This window comes from Camponotus vicinus, unplaced genomic scaffold (genome assembly GCF_025532165.1).
Source record: "Camponotus vicinus isolate PSW18456_S1 unplaced genomic scaffold, iyCamVici1.0 SCAF_1, whole genome shotgun sequence".
Lineage (NCBI taxonomy): Eukaryota > Metazoa > Arthropoda > Insecta > Hymenoptera > Formicidae > Camponotus > Camponotus vicinus.
In genome coordinates, this window is record NW_028141945.1 from 11296617 (window position 1) to 11309677 (window position 13061).

Consider the following 13061-nt stretch of genomic DNA (forward strand, 5'->3'; position numbering starts at 1 on the left):
GCTCTATCTTGTTTGCTCATCGACGGGTTCCTTCCGTCTCTGAAAAATATTTTCATGTGACTGGCATAACGCTAGGGCGATGATGGCGATGGTGCAACGTGGCTGCGAATCGAACGGCACAAAAGGTGGAGACCTCCCGGCGCGACTCTTGATTACTATTTTAATTCCATCGACGTGCCGCGGAGAAATGCGCTCGACGCTAATTAATTCTCTCCCGCGGGTCCGCGAAATTTGCAACCACCTCGAGAGAAAGAGAGAGAGAGAGAGCGAAGGGGGAGGGGGAGGAGAGAGTCCGCGATTACCCCGCGTGGAAACTTGCTGACCGTGGATATTAAACTTCAACGTCGGGCCGTCGTCTTCGATGCCCGCGAGCCGTATCGCGCCTCGATCAAAGGGCTCTTAATTGAAAGAAACGCAGGAAGCAATTTCGCGAGTCAATAAGAACATGGAAGAGCACGAGGATACCGCGCCACCGGCGTTTTTCTCGTTCTTTTTCAAACTCCAATCTTTTGCGAAATTCAATACCAATTTAAATACGAAATAGAGATGCTAATCACGGTACCTCGATGTATTTTAGCATCAATTTTTTGAGTTACATTGGTATGGAGGGTATCTCATCTGACACTGTAAGAGAGTTTAGTTCGAGGGAAAAAAATTTTTAATTGAAACCTACCATCGCTGATTGTGCTTCTGTTATTTATTTTTGAAATAAATTTTTATTTATGCATGTTGCTCTAGACAATTTTGACGAAAACAATCATAATTAGCTTAATTTAATCCACGCTAAATATTTTTACTAAATAATTATTAAATCTATAATTTATAATCGTAAATGACACTAAAACATGATTACATCTTTTAATTTTTTTAAGTCATATTTTCTCCAAAATTAATCGCATACTTGTAGAAAATAAATATATCATGAAACGTTGCTTCTACTAAATTACTAAGATTGTTTAGAGCGAAAATATATCGCGATTAAATAATCTTTAAATCTGACGAATATATGCGAGTAAAAGAATCAAAGACGAGACCGACAAGAACGACTGGATGACACATGGGCAAGAGCGGGAGATGGGGGAGGCGAGGTGAGGGGGTGGGAATCGAGAGTTCGTTTGTTCGTCGCGCAATGGAAATGCAGTCTGGAAGGGAGAACGTGTACACGGGGGGTGCTTTCCGGATTCGCGTAATGGGAAAATCGATTAGGGGCCGAGCAAGCAAGTAAGGCGACCGGCCAAGGTGTCGCAAGGATTGTCCAGGGTCCTTCGGCTCGATTTACGCTCGTCGGAAGCTGCTCCGAGAGCTTCGGAGACGAGAGGGTAATCGAGCGAATGACACATCGGTGTTCAATTATTTTGGGTACCGTTAGATGGATTGTAAAATTTTTCTCCGCCTTTTTTTTCCACACGTGACTCTCGTAAAGATTGAAGGAACACGAACGATCCTCTCGGTGTTTACGCGCGCAAATAAGGCCGTTGTGTCTCGACACGTTCGCGTTACGCAAGAATACGCGTACATTCGAGACGCCGTTGCATTCCTCGCTGGCATTCGCGAGAATCGTAGAAATAATATTTACATATTCATAGCAGCAGCCCGTGCAACGCACAGGCGTTTGTGGATTCTACTCTGGCGGATTGTGCGCGTTGCGTTTTCTTATCGGTGACTTCCGATGACTCGGTATAGTTTCATAAGAGAAGAACAGTGCTTTGCGATAACAGCTGAATTGCGGCTCTATTTATGTACGTACAATGTGCAGGAATCGATATGCAGGGAACATTTTATTAAGATTTATAATTTTACTGCGATAGAAAAACAGATGCAACCTCAGATATATTTTATTTTTATATTTTATATATATTATTCGTGCGATATTTCCTTTACGTTTTAATATTACTTCTCTAAAATTAGATGTTTAAAAAAAATTTGTTATATATTTGTTATATATTTGTTATATATTTATTATCTATTTATTATCTTTTCAAAATTTTATATATATATTTACGTATAAATATCGCATCTTTATATATTCTCGAAGAGGCAAAGTCGTACATCTTTTATTCTAGCTCGCATTTCTAGTTTCTCCTTCAACGAGACATGTAGAGCAAGAAACGATGCTACGTAAAATCATAGACATGTAGATCTGTACAAAGTTGATGTGTAGCTCAATTATTTTGCGGAAATTCGATCTTTCGCCAGATCTCAAAGGATCTCTCGTCTAGTTAGTTCGCCAAGTGTACGAGTATTATCGAGTAGTTTGGTGGAAGTTGTCCGGTGTTCTTTGCAACCGGCATTCCATAATGACTCACGTCACTTTGTTAGTGACATTCTATGCTAAATCGATTCGCGAAACGGACGTTGTAGCGCGGACTCTCGTACACTAAGGTCCCTCGATAATTAAATAACGACTGCGTTTAATTTTCACCTACTCAAACTTTAAGTAAACTATACGTTTTAACAGAGTTCCTCGAATGAAATAGAATCGGATCATATGTAATTAGACATTAGATTTAGCGTGATTGCAAATTATTTTAATTCACGCTGCATATTCTCGTAGTTATATTCCCATTTTAATTTATTTTATTTCATTTTAATTAGTGTGAATTACTAATATTGTGAGAACTCGAATTTGGAGAAATTTTCGAAACTTGCCTTACATGGAAACTTTTATTTCGAGTATGTATTACAATTTCGACGAAAGTGCATACATCTGAGAGAGTCGGGAGTCGAAAAGGTTGACACGCAGACTTGATCGATTAATATTAGATTTCGTCCTGTGTGATCGAGCGATTCTAAGTCGCGCATACCACGACGGATGAGCATGCAAAATTGCGCGCCCCCGACATCGGGGTCCCTTTCTCAAAGGCATTAGGTATCGACGACAAACAGCTTGCATCGCGATGACGTCGATCGTGTATCGAACACGCGTGTGCATAAAGATATCGGCGTTTTTCGTTACCTTTCCGGAACGGATCGATGGCTTCTCGAATTCGAATATTCATCGCGCGACACTCCAATCGATATTACATAAAGTGCTTTTTGAGACTGAGCGGGTATCAGGGATGAACATTTTCCACCGGATGGGAAGTTTGCGATAGTTCAATAACGATCATATATTGTAGAGAGATGTATTTGTAGGATAAAAAGAATTTGACGTCGCGAATTTTGAATTTCAAAATTATACAAGGCAATTTTCTTGTTATTTCTTGATCTATGTGAATTAATATTATCCATATATCGCCTTAATTTTCAGGACAAAAATTAGTTGAATTACATGAATCTTGTATACAGGGATACAGTAATTAAAATTTTGTTGTCAATATTGATTGTTGTTGAACGTTCAATTGTGAAAGAACGTACGCGAGTTTGTTCGATTAAATCATATGGGATGTTTTCAAGTGTATTTGTTTTCTACTTCTTCGTCCAGCTTGGTGCAGGCTTGATCGTGAGTTGAAGCGTCTATAAATATACAGCGACCGAAGTGTAATACATTCAAGGATATTGAAGGCTGCGTGCCATGGAACGAAAGATGCTTTCGATAATTATTTTTGAAAGACTTTTTGGATGTTGTATAAAAAAAAATTCTATTTTATGCATTATTTATAAATTAAATCAATAGCTCGAAATATTATATATATAATATTCGTCTTTTTATTTATGCCAAATGATATCAACTGTTATCAAGTGACAACAATAAAATTGTCTATATCAAATTTTATAAAAAATAATATAAAGTGTATTAATATTAATATAATATAAAGATACTTTTATTTTTCTTATAAGAGAATTTTCAACTCAGGTTACATGAGACTCAAGACAAGACAATATTCTCGTAAAAATATTATGTTGATATTGAGAATTTTCGAAACTTTAAATCTTGTCTTGGTTTTGAGTGAATCTTTGTAGCAAAAGTTTCGTCTTGTATTGTCTCGTTTATGATTTTATTAATTTTTATTTAATATACTGAACTATTATTTTTAAAATAATCTTTATAATATATAATAATTTATATATAAGATAATTATTACTATTTATGTCATTTGTTTACTTTTCAAAACATTATATATGTATTTTGTTAGCTTTATAAAAAGACAATTGCATACAATAATGTCAGAACAGAACGCGGTTCACGCATACATAATCAGAGAATCGCATAAATGTGTTACACGCAAAGTTTTGCATAGCTAAATTATTTTGTAAAATTTTATATTGTTTATTAATTGATTCTAAACTTGTTAATATAAATGTTTTTATTTATATTAAGTAAAACTTTTTAATTTCATATAATATAGTGTGATTTTTTTCTGATTTGCAAATATACATATTTTAATTTTTTTTAAAATAATAATCTTGACAATTTTAATCTTGATAATTAAAAATCTTGTCTCGAATTTCGAGGTGAAACAAGACAATATCAAGAATCTTGATATCTCATGCAACTTTAATTCAACTCTAACATATGATATCTAAGTCATGAAAACCTCCCCTCAAATTACCCAACCGATCGTGGGAGGAGGTAATGATACCTAATTCCGAGATGAAAATAATTCCGGTCGTTTCGGAAGGGTTCAATGACGTCGTCGGGAGTATTCATTCCTATATACCTCGTGACGAAAGCGTAATGCGGACGGATAGCGAGATATATAGGTTAGATCTATGATGGATCCAATTGACAAAAAGGTTGTCGCTGTCGCGTGTTCGCGCTTATGGTCGTATGTGGCGGGTACCGACTAATTGCCAAGGTAGCGAGAGCTCTTAGAGTCGCAGCCTCATCAGCCGAGACCGAATGACGTCGTCGAGCGGAGAGCGGGGGAGAGCTCGAGAGCACCCGGTATACATTCGCACATGCATGCGGCGAATGCGGGGCTGTGTGTGTACAAGCCTCGAAAGCCCGGCGCGTTTCATCGATATCGCTCGCATAGGCTTACCTAGGTACGAGCATCGAATCGATCTTATACCGTCAGCGGTATCGCTGCGAGTTAACCCGGACTGCGAACCACGAGGAGACGCGGGCACACGCGAGCGGAATATCAATCGCGGGGATCGAATGCTTTTAAGGAGCAGCGCTGGCCGCGACTTGGATCACTATGATCATCGCCGGATCTCGTTGCGTCTCGCGGAACATCTATGAAAATTGAAGGCATGCATAAGTGTGTCTTCTGCTTTCCTAAACGCGCGCGATACGAGTGTCCCATTGGTCAGGTTCGATTGTCCATAGACCAACAATATCGAACGAGATAATCGCGATCTGACCTTAAATATGCATGCAAAACTGTTTTGAATTTTATCTCGAGAAATGTCAATATTGAACGTCAAATTTTTATTTTTGGTATTTTCCAAAAAAGTCAAAAAGCTACACAAATTTCTCATGAATCGTATCAATCGTATTCTGGAAGAGAATATGTGCGATATAATTGTTTCATGGAACACACAGTTTTCATCTCGAGATAAAATCGCGACGATCGAGTTGTACAAGTCCTTTTCCCGAAAACGCGATCGAATCAAAGTCAGATACGCACAGTTGGTGAATTTACGGCGACGGGGGCGAGGAAAAGGGTTCGGGGACGCACGGCCGAACATAAAATATGCAACATTCTTCTTCCGGACAGCCGCGGAGCGTGTGCATGTGTGTGTGTGTGTATATATATATATACCAACCGACACACGCTCTTTCCGCGATCTTCGGTATAAGTAAATTGCACCTATGCGAAAGAAAGAGGAGGCGTACACATTCGTATCTCGTCACGTGACCGTCGTCGTGGGTGAACGTGTCCTCGTACTTGTTTCTCATTATTGTGCGCGACGTAGAGTATAATTTCGCTTTGGGTCAACTGACCGCTAGAAACGCGGACAAACCGACCGGAGGGAATAAGTGCCCCTTCACGATGGCATCTTTGTCGTTTTATCTCGTTAATCTTTCAGAGCGTGGTGCGTATTTTCTTATTAATTAACAAAGTCATAGGACATCGGGCGACTTTAAACCATCCTTGAAATCTTAATTCGCCCTTTGTCTCTCTTACTCGGTTTTGGCGATTAATTTTCAGAAAAGGTGATTTACAAACCGCGTTTATTTACACACACGTGCGTCTGTGGATCGTAAACATTAGCTGAAATAACTTGAGATTAATTTTTATCTGCGTGTCGGGGACGATCGATAATCTATTATATTCCCTTGTATTTCCACAAGCGATATTTCGAGAGACGCGGACATTTCTTGATCTCCTCGAGCATTCGAAAAGTAACGCCAGTTTAATAAAATCAACGAGGGTGTCGGGACAGAAGGAAAGAAATAACCAGCTAATTAGGTGATGTTTGGTCTTTGAGAACCGAGACAAACTTAGGCGCGCGCTAGGGCGGATGTCTCGGCAACGAAGGCGATGGAGTGGCGGAGTTTCGCGATGAACTCAAGAGAGAATCGAGAATGGGGGAAGAAAGGGGGGGTTGAAGGTGGCCGGCAACGGTGGGTTAAGAGGGGCGATGGCGCAAGGATGGAGACCGCCGAGACGAAAGGAGGCGAGAGAGCGAGAGAGGAGGAGGTGGGCCGCGAGAGAGGAGGACAGGGCGAAGGACGAGGTGTCCGCGGGGGCGGATGAAAGGACGCTTACCAGCTACTACCTATTGATCGCCAATTCTTTTTCTCTTGTTGCATATTAGGCGCACTCTTCCTTCTTTCTCCTTGCCCGTCTCTCTCCTTCTTTCGGCTCCCGCCCGATTTCTCTCTCTCTCTTTCTCCCTTCGTGGTGCGCTCTCTCACCCCTCCTTCCCTCCCCCCCTGGTCGCGTCTCGCAGCCAACCTGCCCCCTCGCGGACGTAGAACGCGCGAATCCGCCCCTATAACCACCCTTCCGCGTACTCCCCTTCCTCATTCTCTTCCTCCTCTACTTCTCTGCTCGTGTCGCCTCACCGCGAGAGAGTGCAGGCCGTCCCTACCACTCATCTACTACTACCTACACCGCCGGTCCTGACGCTCTTCTTACCGGCAATGTTTCATTTCGAGCAGCAGCAGCAGTAGCCTTCCCGTTGGGGCCGGTGGCCGCCCACACTTTACTTTTTTCATGCAGGTGCAAAGGCAAAGTCGCGATGAAGTTGTAGACAAAATAGGCCGAACTTATGCACGCGAAGCTAAATAAAGCGCGAGAAGTTAACTCGAGTCTTTTAAGAATGCAAACATGTAACACGATATCTTCCTCGAGTACAGCATTTAAGAAAAAAAGGGATAGGGACAATTATCTCCAAAATGCGAGAATTGGCTATATATCCAGACAGACGTTCTGACCAAGCGCGTTCTCGTTTCTGTTTCAGATAGCAAGCGGCGATTTGCCGCGAGTGTCTTCGCGTGAGGCGACGGAAGGCGAGAGAAAGGTGCGAGGAGCCCCCGATCGGAGAAAGAAGGATTCGGCGGAAGAAAAGGTAGAGGAGGGAGGGAGGGCGGCGGAGAAGGATAAAGGGAGATAGACTCGCCGGCGGCGACAGACTGCACTCTCGTGACGCTCAGGGCGCAAGCGTGCACGTGTGTTGTGCGTTTCCGTGCCCTAACCCTGTCCCGCTACCTGGGAGGAGTAGCGTGGTCGTCATCCCTCCGCGGCTACATCCCCACCTCGCCGCCGTTGCCGTCGTTGCCGCCACCGATACCGCCACCGCCAGCGACACCGACGCCGACGCCGCCGTCGGCTCGCCATCCCTCCGACGCTCGCGGAAGAGCGCTGCACCGCGTCACGGCCGACGAAACGACGGCGACGACGACGACGACGACGACGACGACAACGACGACGACGACGACGAGGACAACGACGACGACGGCGACGACGACGACGACGACGACAGAGCCGCCACTATTGTTGCCACTAGCATTGCACGTGCGGCTTGCAACGATAACAGCAACAACAACAACAACGACGACCACGGTGTTTCCGGTTGTTCCTGTCGCCGCGATACGTCACGCGTGACGTTGCACACCCGTTAGCGCGGCGACGTGGACACGCGCGCTACCCTTCTCCCTCACGCACGTCTCACGCTTACGGCGCGCGTTGAAAGACAAGAGAAACGTCGACGGCGGAGGAGCAGAGGGACGGAAGGTGGTCGACGTGGAGGGAGCGAGGGTTGACGGGAGGAAGGAGGAAATCGGAAAGAGACGCGGAAGGGAAACTAGGGCCGTAGGGGTAGAAGGGGGGTGAGGCAAGAAAGAGGAGAAGGAGGAGGAGGAGGAGGTGCGGGAGAACGACGACGAGGACGACAACGGCGACGACGACGACGACGACGAGGACGGAGGAGCGCCGGCGGTGGAGGGGGTGGACATCCACGCGGGAACACGAGGCAGGCGCACCCGGCCGGCACGCGCACACACATCCTAAGATGTGATTTCAAAAATGGCGGATTGCCCCTATGCCCGCTGCATACAGGAACGCAGACACATCCGACGGGAGCTGCTGCGATGGACAAAGAATATGGTCTTCGTAGTCGGTGAGTAAAGAGTCGTGTCGTTCCTCGTGGCGACAGGACTTTGCCTACTTTTGCATGTGGTAGTACACGGATATGCACACGCATTGCGTGTGCGTGCGTGAGGAAAACATCCTCGCGAGGACACACGCGTGCACCAGCATGCGCGACCAACCGCTCGCGCGCGCAAGAGGCGTGTCATCAGCTTGTTGCGTGGGTGTACACATGTGTCGTGGTAAATTTGTATATATATATATATATATATATATATATATATATATATAAATTGGAGAGCCTGTATACCTACATAGGTTTGTCTATATTCCGCATGGCGATTTCCTCTGTGTGGGTGTGTGAATGTAGTGTAGGAGCGGGTTCTCTATCAGTGTGCGAACGTGAAGAGCGAGCAAGAGAGATCGAGTGAGAAAGAGAGACGGAACGAGAAAGAGAGAATGGGGAGGAAAAGAGAGAGAGAGAGAAAGAGAAAACACGCTGGTGGTTGAGACCTGTTGCGAACCGAAACGCCGAATCCTGGCTGACTATGTGCCAGGCGTGACTCCTACTCGCGCCTGCACGTTCAACAGGGTGGTACCACGTTGCCGGAAAATCCGATAATATTCTGTGAGTAGTTTCCCGTGCGGTTTCAAGTTTTCGTGCGTGTAGTTTGGTTGAGGAACCGTTGTCGAGCGATACATTTACAGGCGAGAGAGAAACGGCTGGGATTTCTACATCTTACGGGCATCGTATTACAAGTGTAGTCGCATTATGCGTTAATTAAATGACGCGTGATACGATCGCAGTTGGAATTATTGCGAATATATATTTTTCACATATATTTTTGTGAACGAAATCTTGCACGCGAATATATAATTGCTCCTTTTTCCGAGAACGGTAATCGATATCCGGTCTATATATAATTAAAATTCATTCTCAACGGCGCTCGATACATTATCCGTTCGATTCACCCCACGTCCAGAACGAACTTAGCAACAGAGAAATAAAATTGCGGTGGTTAGAGTCGAGAGGTTACGCGGTCAAAGACCGTTGGTTGGAATAACGCCCAAGATTCAAGCGAGGAGGACCGAAAATCGAAATTGGAGGAGAGAGAAGATTATCGCTGGGAAAAGAATTGGGCGTCGCGCGCGCAATTTCCTGTACAGATGAAGAGGGTGGCGAGATCGGGCTCCACGACCCTTCCGCGTCGACGGCGCTCACCCCTCGGTTCGGCCTCGCCGAGGGGTAGCAGGCGCGGGCATCGTCAGACGCGCAGAAAATACTGCACAAGCTGCGTGCCTTGACCACAGACAACCCCCGAGGAGCGATCCCGGCCGCCGCCCGAAACCTTCTTTTCTTCTTCTTACGGCCTTCCGTCCTCGTCCCCCTCTTCGGCCACCCTCTATCCTATCCACCCCCTCGACGTCGTCGTAGTCGTAGTCGTCGCCGTCGCCGTCGTCGTCGCCGCCGCCGCCGTCGCCGCCGCCGCCGCGTTTCTCCCCACCAGCCCTCCTCGACTTCCCCTTCTTCGCCTTTCGGTTAGTTCGTCAAGGGGGCGAGCTCCGGTAACTCGCGGAAGGCACGTTTCCGCACGCGTCGCTGTTGCGTGCACTCGCCGTTACGCTTCTTCCTCCACTTTTGTGACCCCTCCCGTCTCTCGCTCCCTCAATCGTCCCACCTCCCCCTCCCCTCTATCTCTCCCCTCCTCTCGCTCGCTCCTCATTTCGGAACGCAGCTGCCGCTGGTGGTCGAGAAATTTTCGCGAATCCTTCCTTCGCGAGACACCCTCCCACCTCTTCCTTTCGCGATCCTCTCTCCGTCGCCCTTTCCTCCTTTCTCATCCGTACATCGCCTCTTCGTGGGCGAAGAGGTCCTAAAAACGGAGGCCGACGGAGCGCGGAAGTTCGACGGGGTGAGTGGAAGGGAGGAGGGGGGAGGCGGAGGGAAGGTGGACAGCGTCGGAAAGGGGGCAACACGAGTTGCGTGTGTGCGCCGCGCGTTCCTCCGGCCTTTCCTCCCGAGACTTCCACGATCTTGGAGGATCGACCGACCAGTGCGCGTTCGGGAAAGGGTGACGGAGGGTGGAATCGGCTATCGAAATCTCGGTGTGTAGTGCTTGGAGTGATACACGCGCGAGTGCACGCAGATGCGACGCTTCGGGACGCGCGTCAACGAGAGTGTCCGTCTGATGTGGACCTAACCATTGTCGAAAGATGTTGGTTCGATGAATGAGTTCTAAGGGTGGTGTTGGATCATCAGTTTTGTGCCGGACGGACAATCCCCGCGAGTTGGGAGACTGTTGCTCCTGTTGCTCGGCGCGGCAGGAGCCTCTTCCTCTTTGCCCTTCGACAGAGTTACACCTGTTACACCTCGCCGGCCGGTGGATCGTCGCGAAAACGCTTCGAAGGAGAGAACGGGAGGGACGTGCTCCGGTAATGGTCACGCACCGCGTAATCCCCGTCGTCGGCTCCCACGCACGCACGTAATCGCCGCTCGACTGGACACGAGAGAGGACACGATGATGGAACTGGACGTAACCAAACCGCTTCTTCCGGTATCGAGGAGCCGAGAGCCGACCGGGCGATCTCGCGATCTCGCGAGGGCATCGCGAGTGGTCACGAGTGATCGGCTGTAACGATGTCTGCGCTCTGTGGATCGCGTTGCATCGTCAGGACGAGGACGAGGACGTCAGAGGCGGATTCGACGGGCGTAAAAGCGCGGAAGTGGATCGACGTAGTATAGGTAAAGGGACACCCCCGCACGCAGTTGCGAGGCAACGGCGTGCCGCGCGTGCACGTGCGCGATTACGAAAGCGGCGGAGTTTGCTCGTCCCTTTGCTTGTCAGTTGGACGAATCTCGCTCGCGAATTGGTGGCAACGATGACGTAAGGGTTGAAAATCGCTCTAGAGAAGATGACGCGTTTTGTTCGATTGCACTTTGTGCGAACTTTGTACAAGTACTCACCCTTCTCGCAGAAAGAAACGCGAATGGTAAGAGCTGTAGAAGGCGCCAAATAGAGAGATTTGATAATTACTATCGTCGCTGAAAAAATCACAGAGTACAAGTGGAAAGTAAAAGAGAAAAAGTGCCAAGAATTTGATCAAGCAACACCGACATCGCACGTCCAAGCATGATCAAAACGCTCGCATTAATCTCTATGATATTAAGAAAAGTGAAGGCCCATCTATCTAGCGCACTTGTTTTTCATTCATGCGAAGCATGGATTATGCGAGCATGCGCTTTGCTGTATCCGGTAATATTTCATTGTCTAGTGGAAGATTTATAGAGGATAGAGGTAGCTTTATGAAAGATGCAATATTAATAGTTTTTAAGTGCCGGTGTGTGTGTGTGTGTAATAAGAACGTGTTGCAACCGCTTCCCTCCCCAGCTCTCCACCCTCTTTCTCACAATGTGCGAAACTTGAATCAGAGTCAAACGGATAAGGTCGTACTTTGCCGTTTCCGATTAGCTCGATTACATCCCCGTGTCGTGCCGCGGAAGCATTACAGACGAAAGCCGGACATAAGCTCGGGGAGCAATATATTTCGACGCACGTATCATCCCTTTTCCCATTGTGCATTGCACACTGTTTCCCGAAAAAGGCTCGGCAACGGCGAGGCAAGGCAAGGCAAGGCAAGGCAAGGCAAGGCGAGTAAAAGGGGGCGGCGGATGGGCGCAGTTACTGCTGATCGTTAAAAGGCGCATAAAAAAGGTAGAGGAGAAGGCGCTGGGTGGACGGGTGGGTGGATGGGTGGAGGGAGGTCAGAGGAAACGGCGCGAGAAGTAACAATAAAAATTCGTCGGCGTTCGTGTTTCGTCGCCGTGGTAGGAGCGGAGGGACGTGAGGGAGCGAAGTGAGGAGTATGACGGGGGTTGAAGCGAGGGGAGAGAGAAAGATAGATGGATAGAGAAAGAAAGAGAGGGAGGGAGGGAGAGAAGGGCGGTTGGGTAGTCGGTGGAGCAGGGTGCGTAATGAAACGATATTGAGTAGCCGTGGTAGGGAGGGTCGCTGCGAGAGGGTGGGGGTCGTCTTCAGCCCTCTCCGTCGATTGACCTCGCTTCGACGAGGCGAGGGTGGGAGCGAGCCAGGGGCGGACGTTGGTAGAACACGGTGGGGACCGTGGCTTGAGAGAGAAAGAGAGAGAGAGAGTCGGATGCTCGAAGGGTGGGGTGGTTGTGGGAGGAAGAGGGGGCCTGTTAAATTGACGAAAATGACACGGCACCTTCTCTCCGTCCGTTTCCCTCTCGCTTCTCGTTTACCCCTTTAGTTCGCTTTTTTTACTCCCCTATTTTGACGACGCCCGGAAACCTCGAGGAACTTCAAAGTGACATTAGTACTCGAAGGACGAATGGATCGAAATAAATCGCGATACGCGAAAAGTTGGATCGGTGTGCGCGTAACATGTGGAATCTGAGAAATCCTACGGTACTGTCGATGAGAAAAAGGAGTAGGAATCGCTGTAAGATCTAATTGAACTTTTAGTGTCGTACTACTTTGACCGCGCACCCGTTAAAATTAAACTGACGACGATAAACTTTGAAACTGAATCATATTCCAATCATGTTCCAAAAATTAAAATTTAATTATAATAGCACAATAATGTTATAATTCGGTAAAAATAAAGAATTGACAT

The 13061-nt window shown here is 47.0% G+C and overlaps 1 protein-coding gene across 5 annotated transcripts in view; it reads left to right on the forward strand.

The window, feature by feature from the left end:
* Positions 1–13061, forward strand: part of Eip93f (Ecdysone-induced protein 93F) — a 150626-nt gene that overhangs the window by 75312 nt on the left and 62253 nt on the right. For all 5 annotated transcript variants that reach the window (XM_083103966.1, XM_083103957.1, XM_083103938.1 and 2 more), the window contains exon 2: positions 7300–8457. In XM_083103966.1, coding sequence (XP_082960092.1) covers positions 8364–8457 — 94 coding nt within the window. In that variant the 5' untranslated portion in view covers positions 7300–8363. The remainder of the gene's footprint in view (positions 1–7299; positions 8458–13061) is intronic.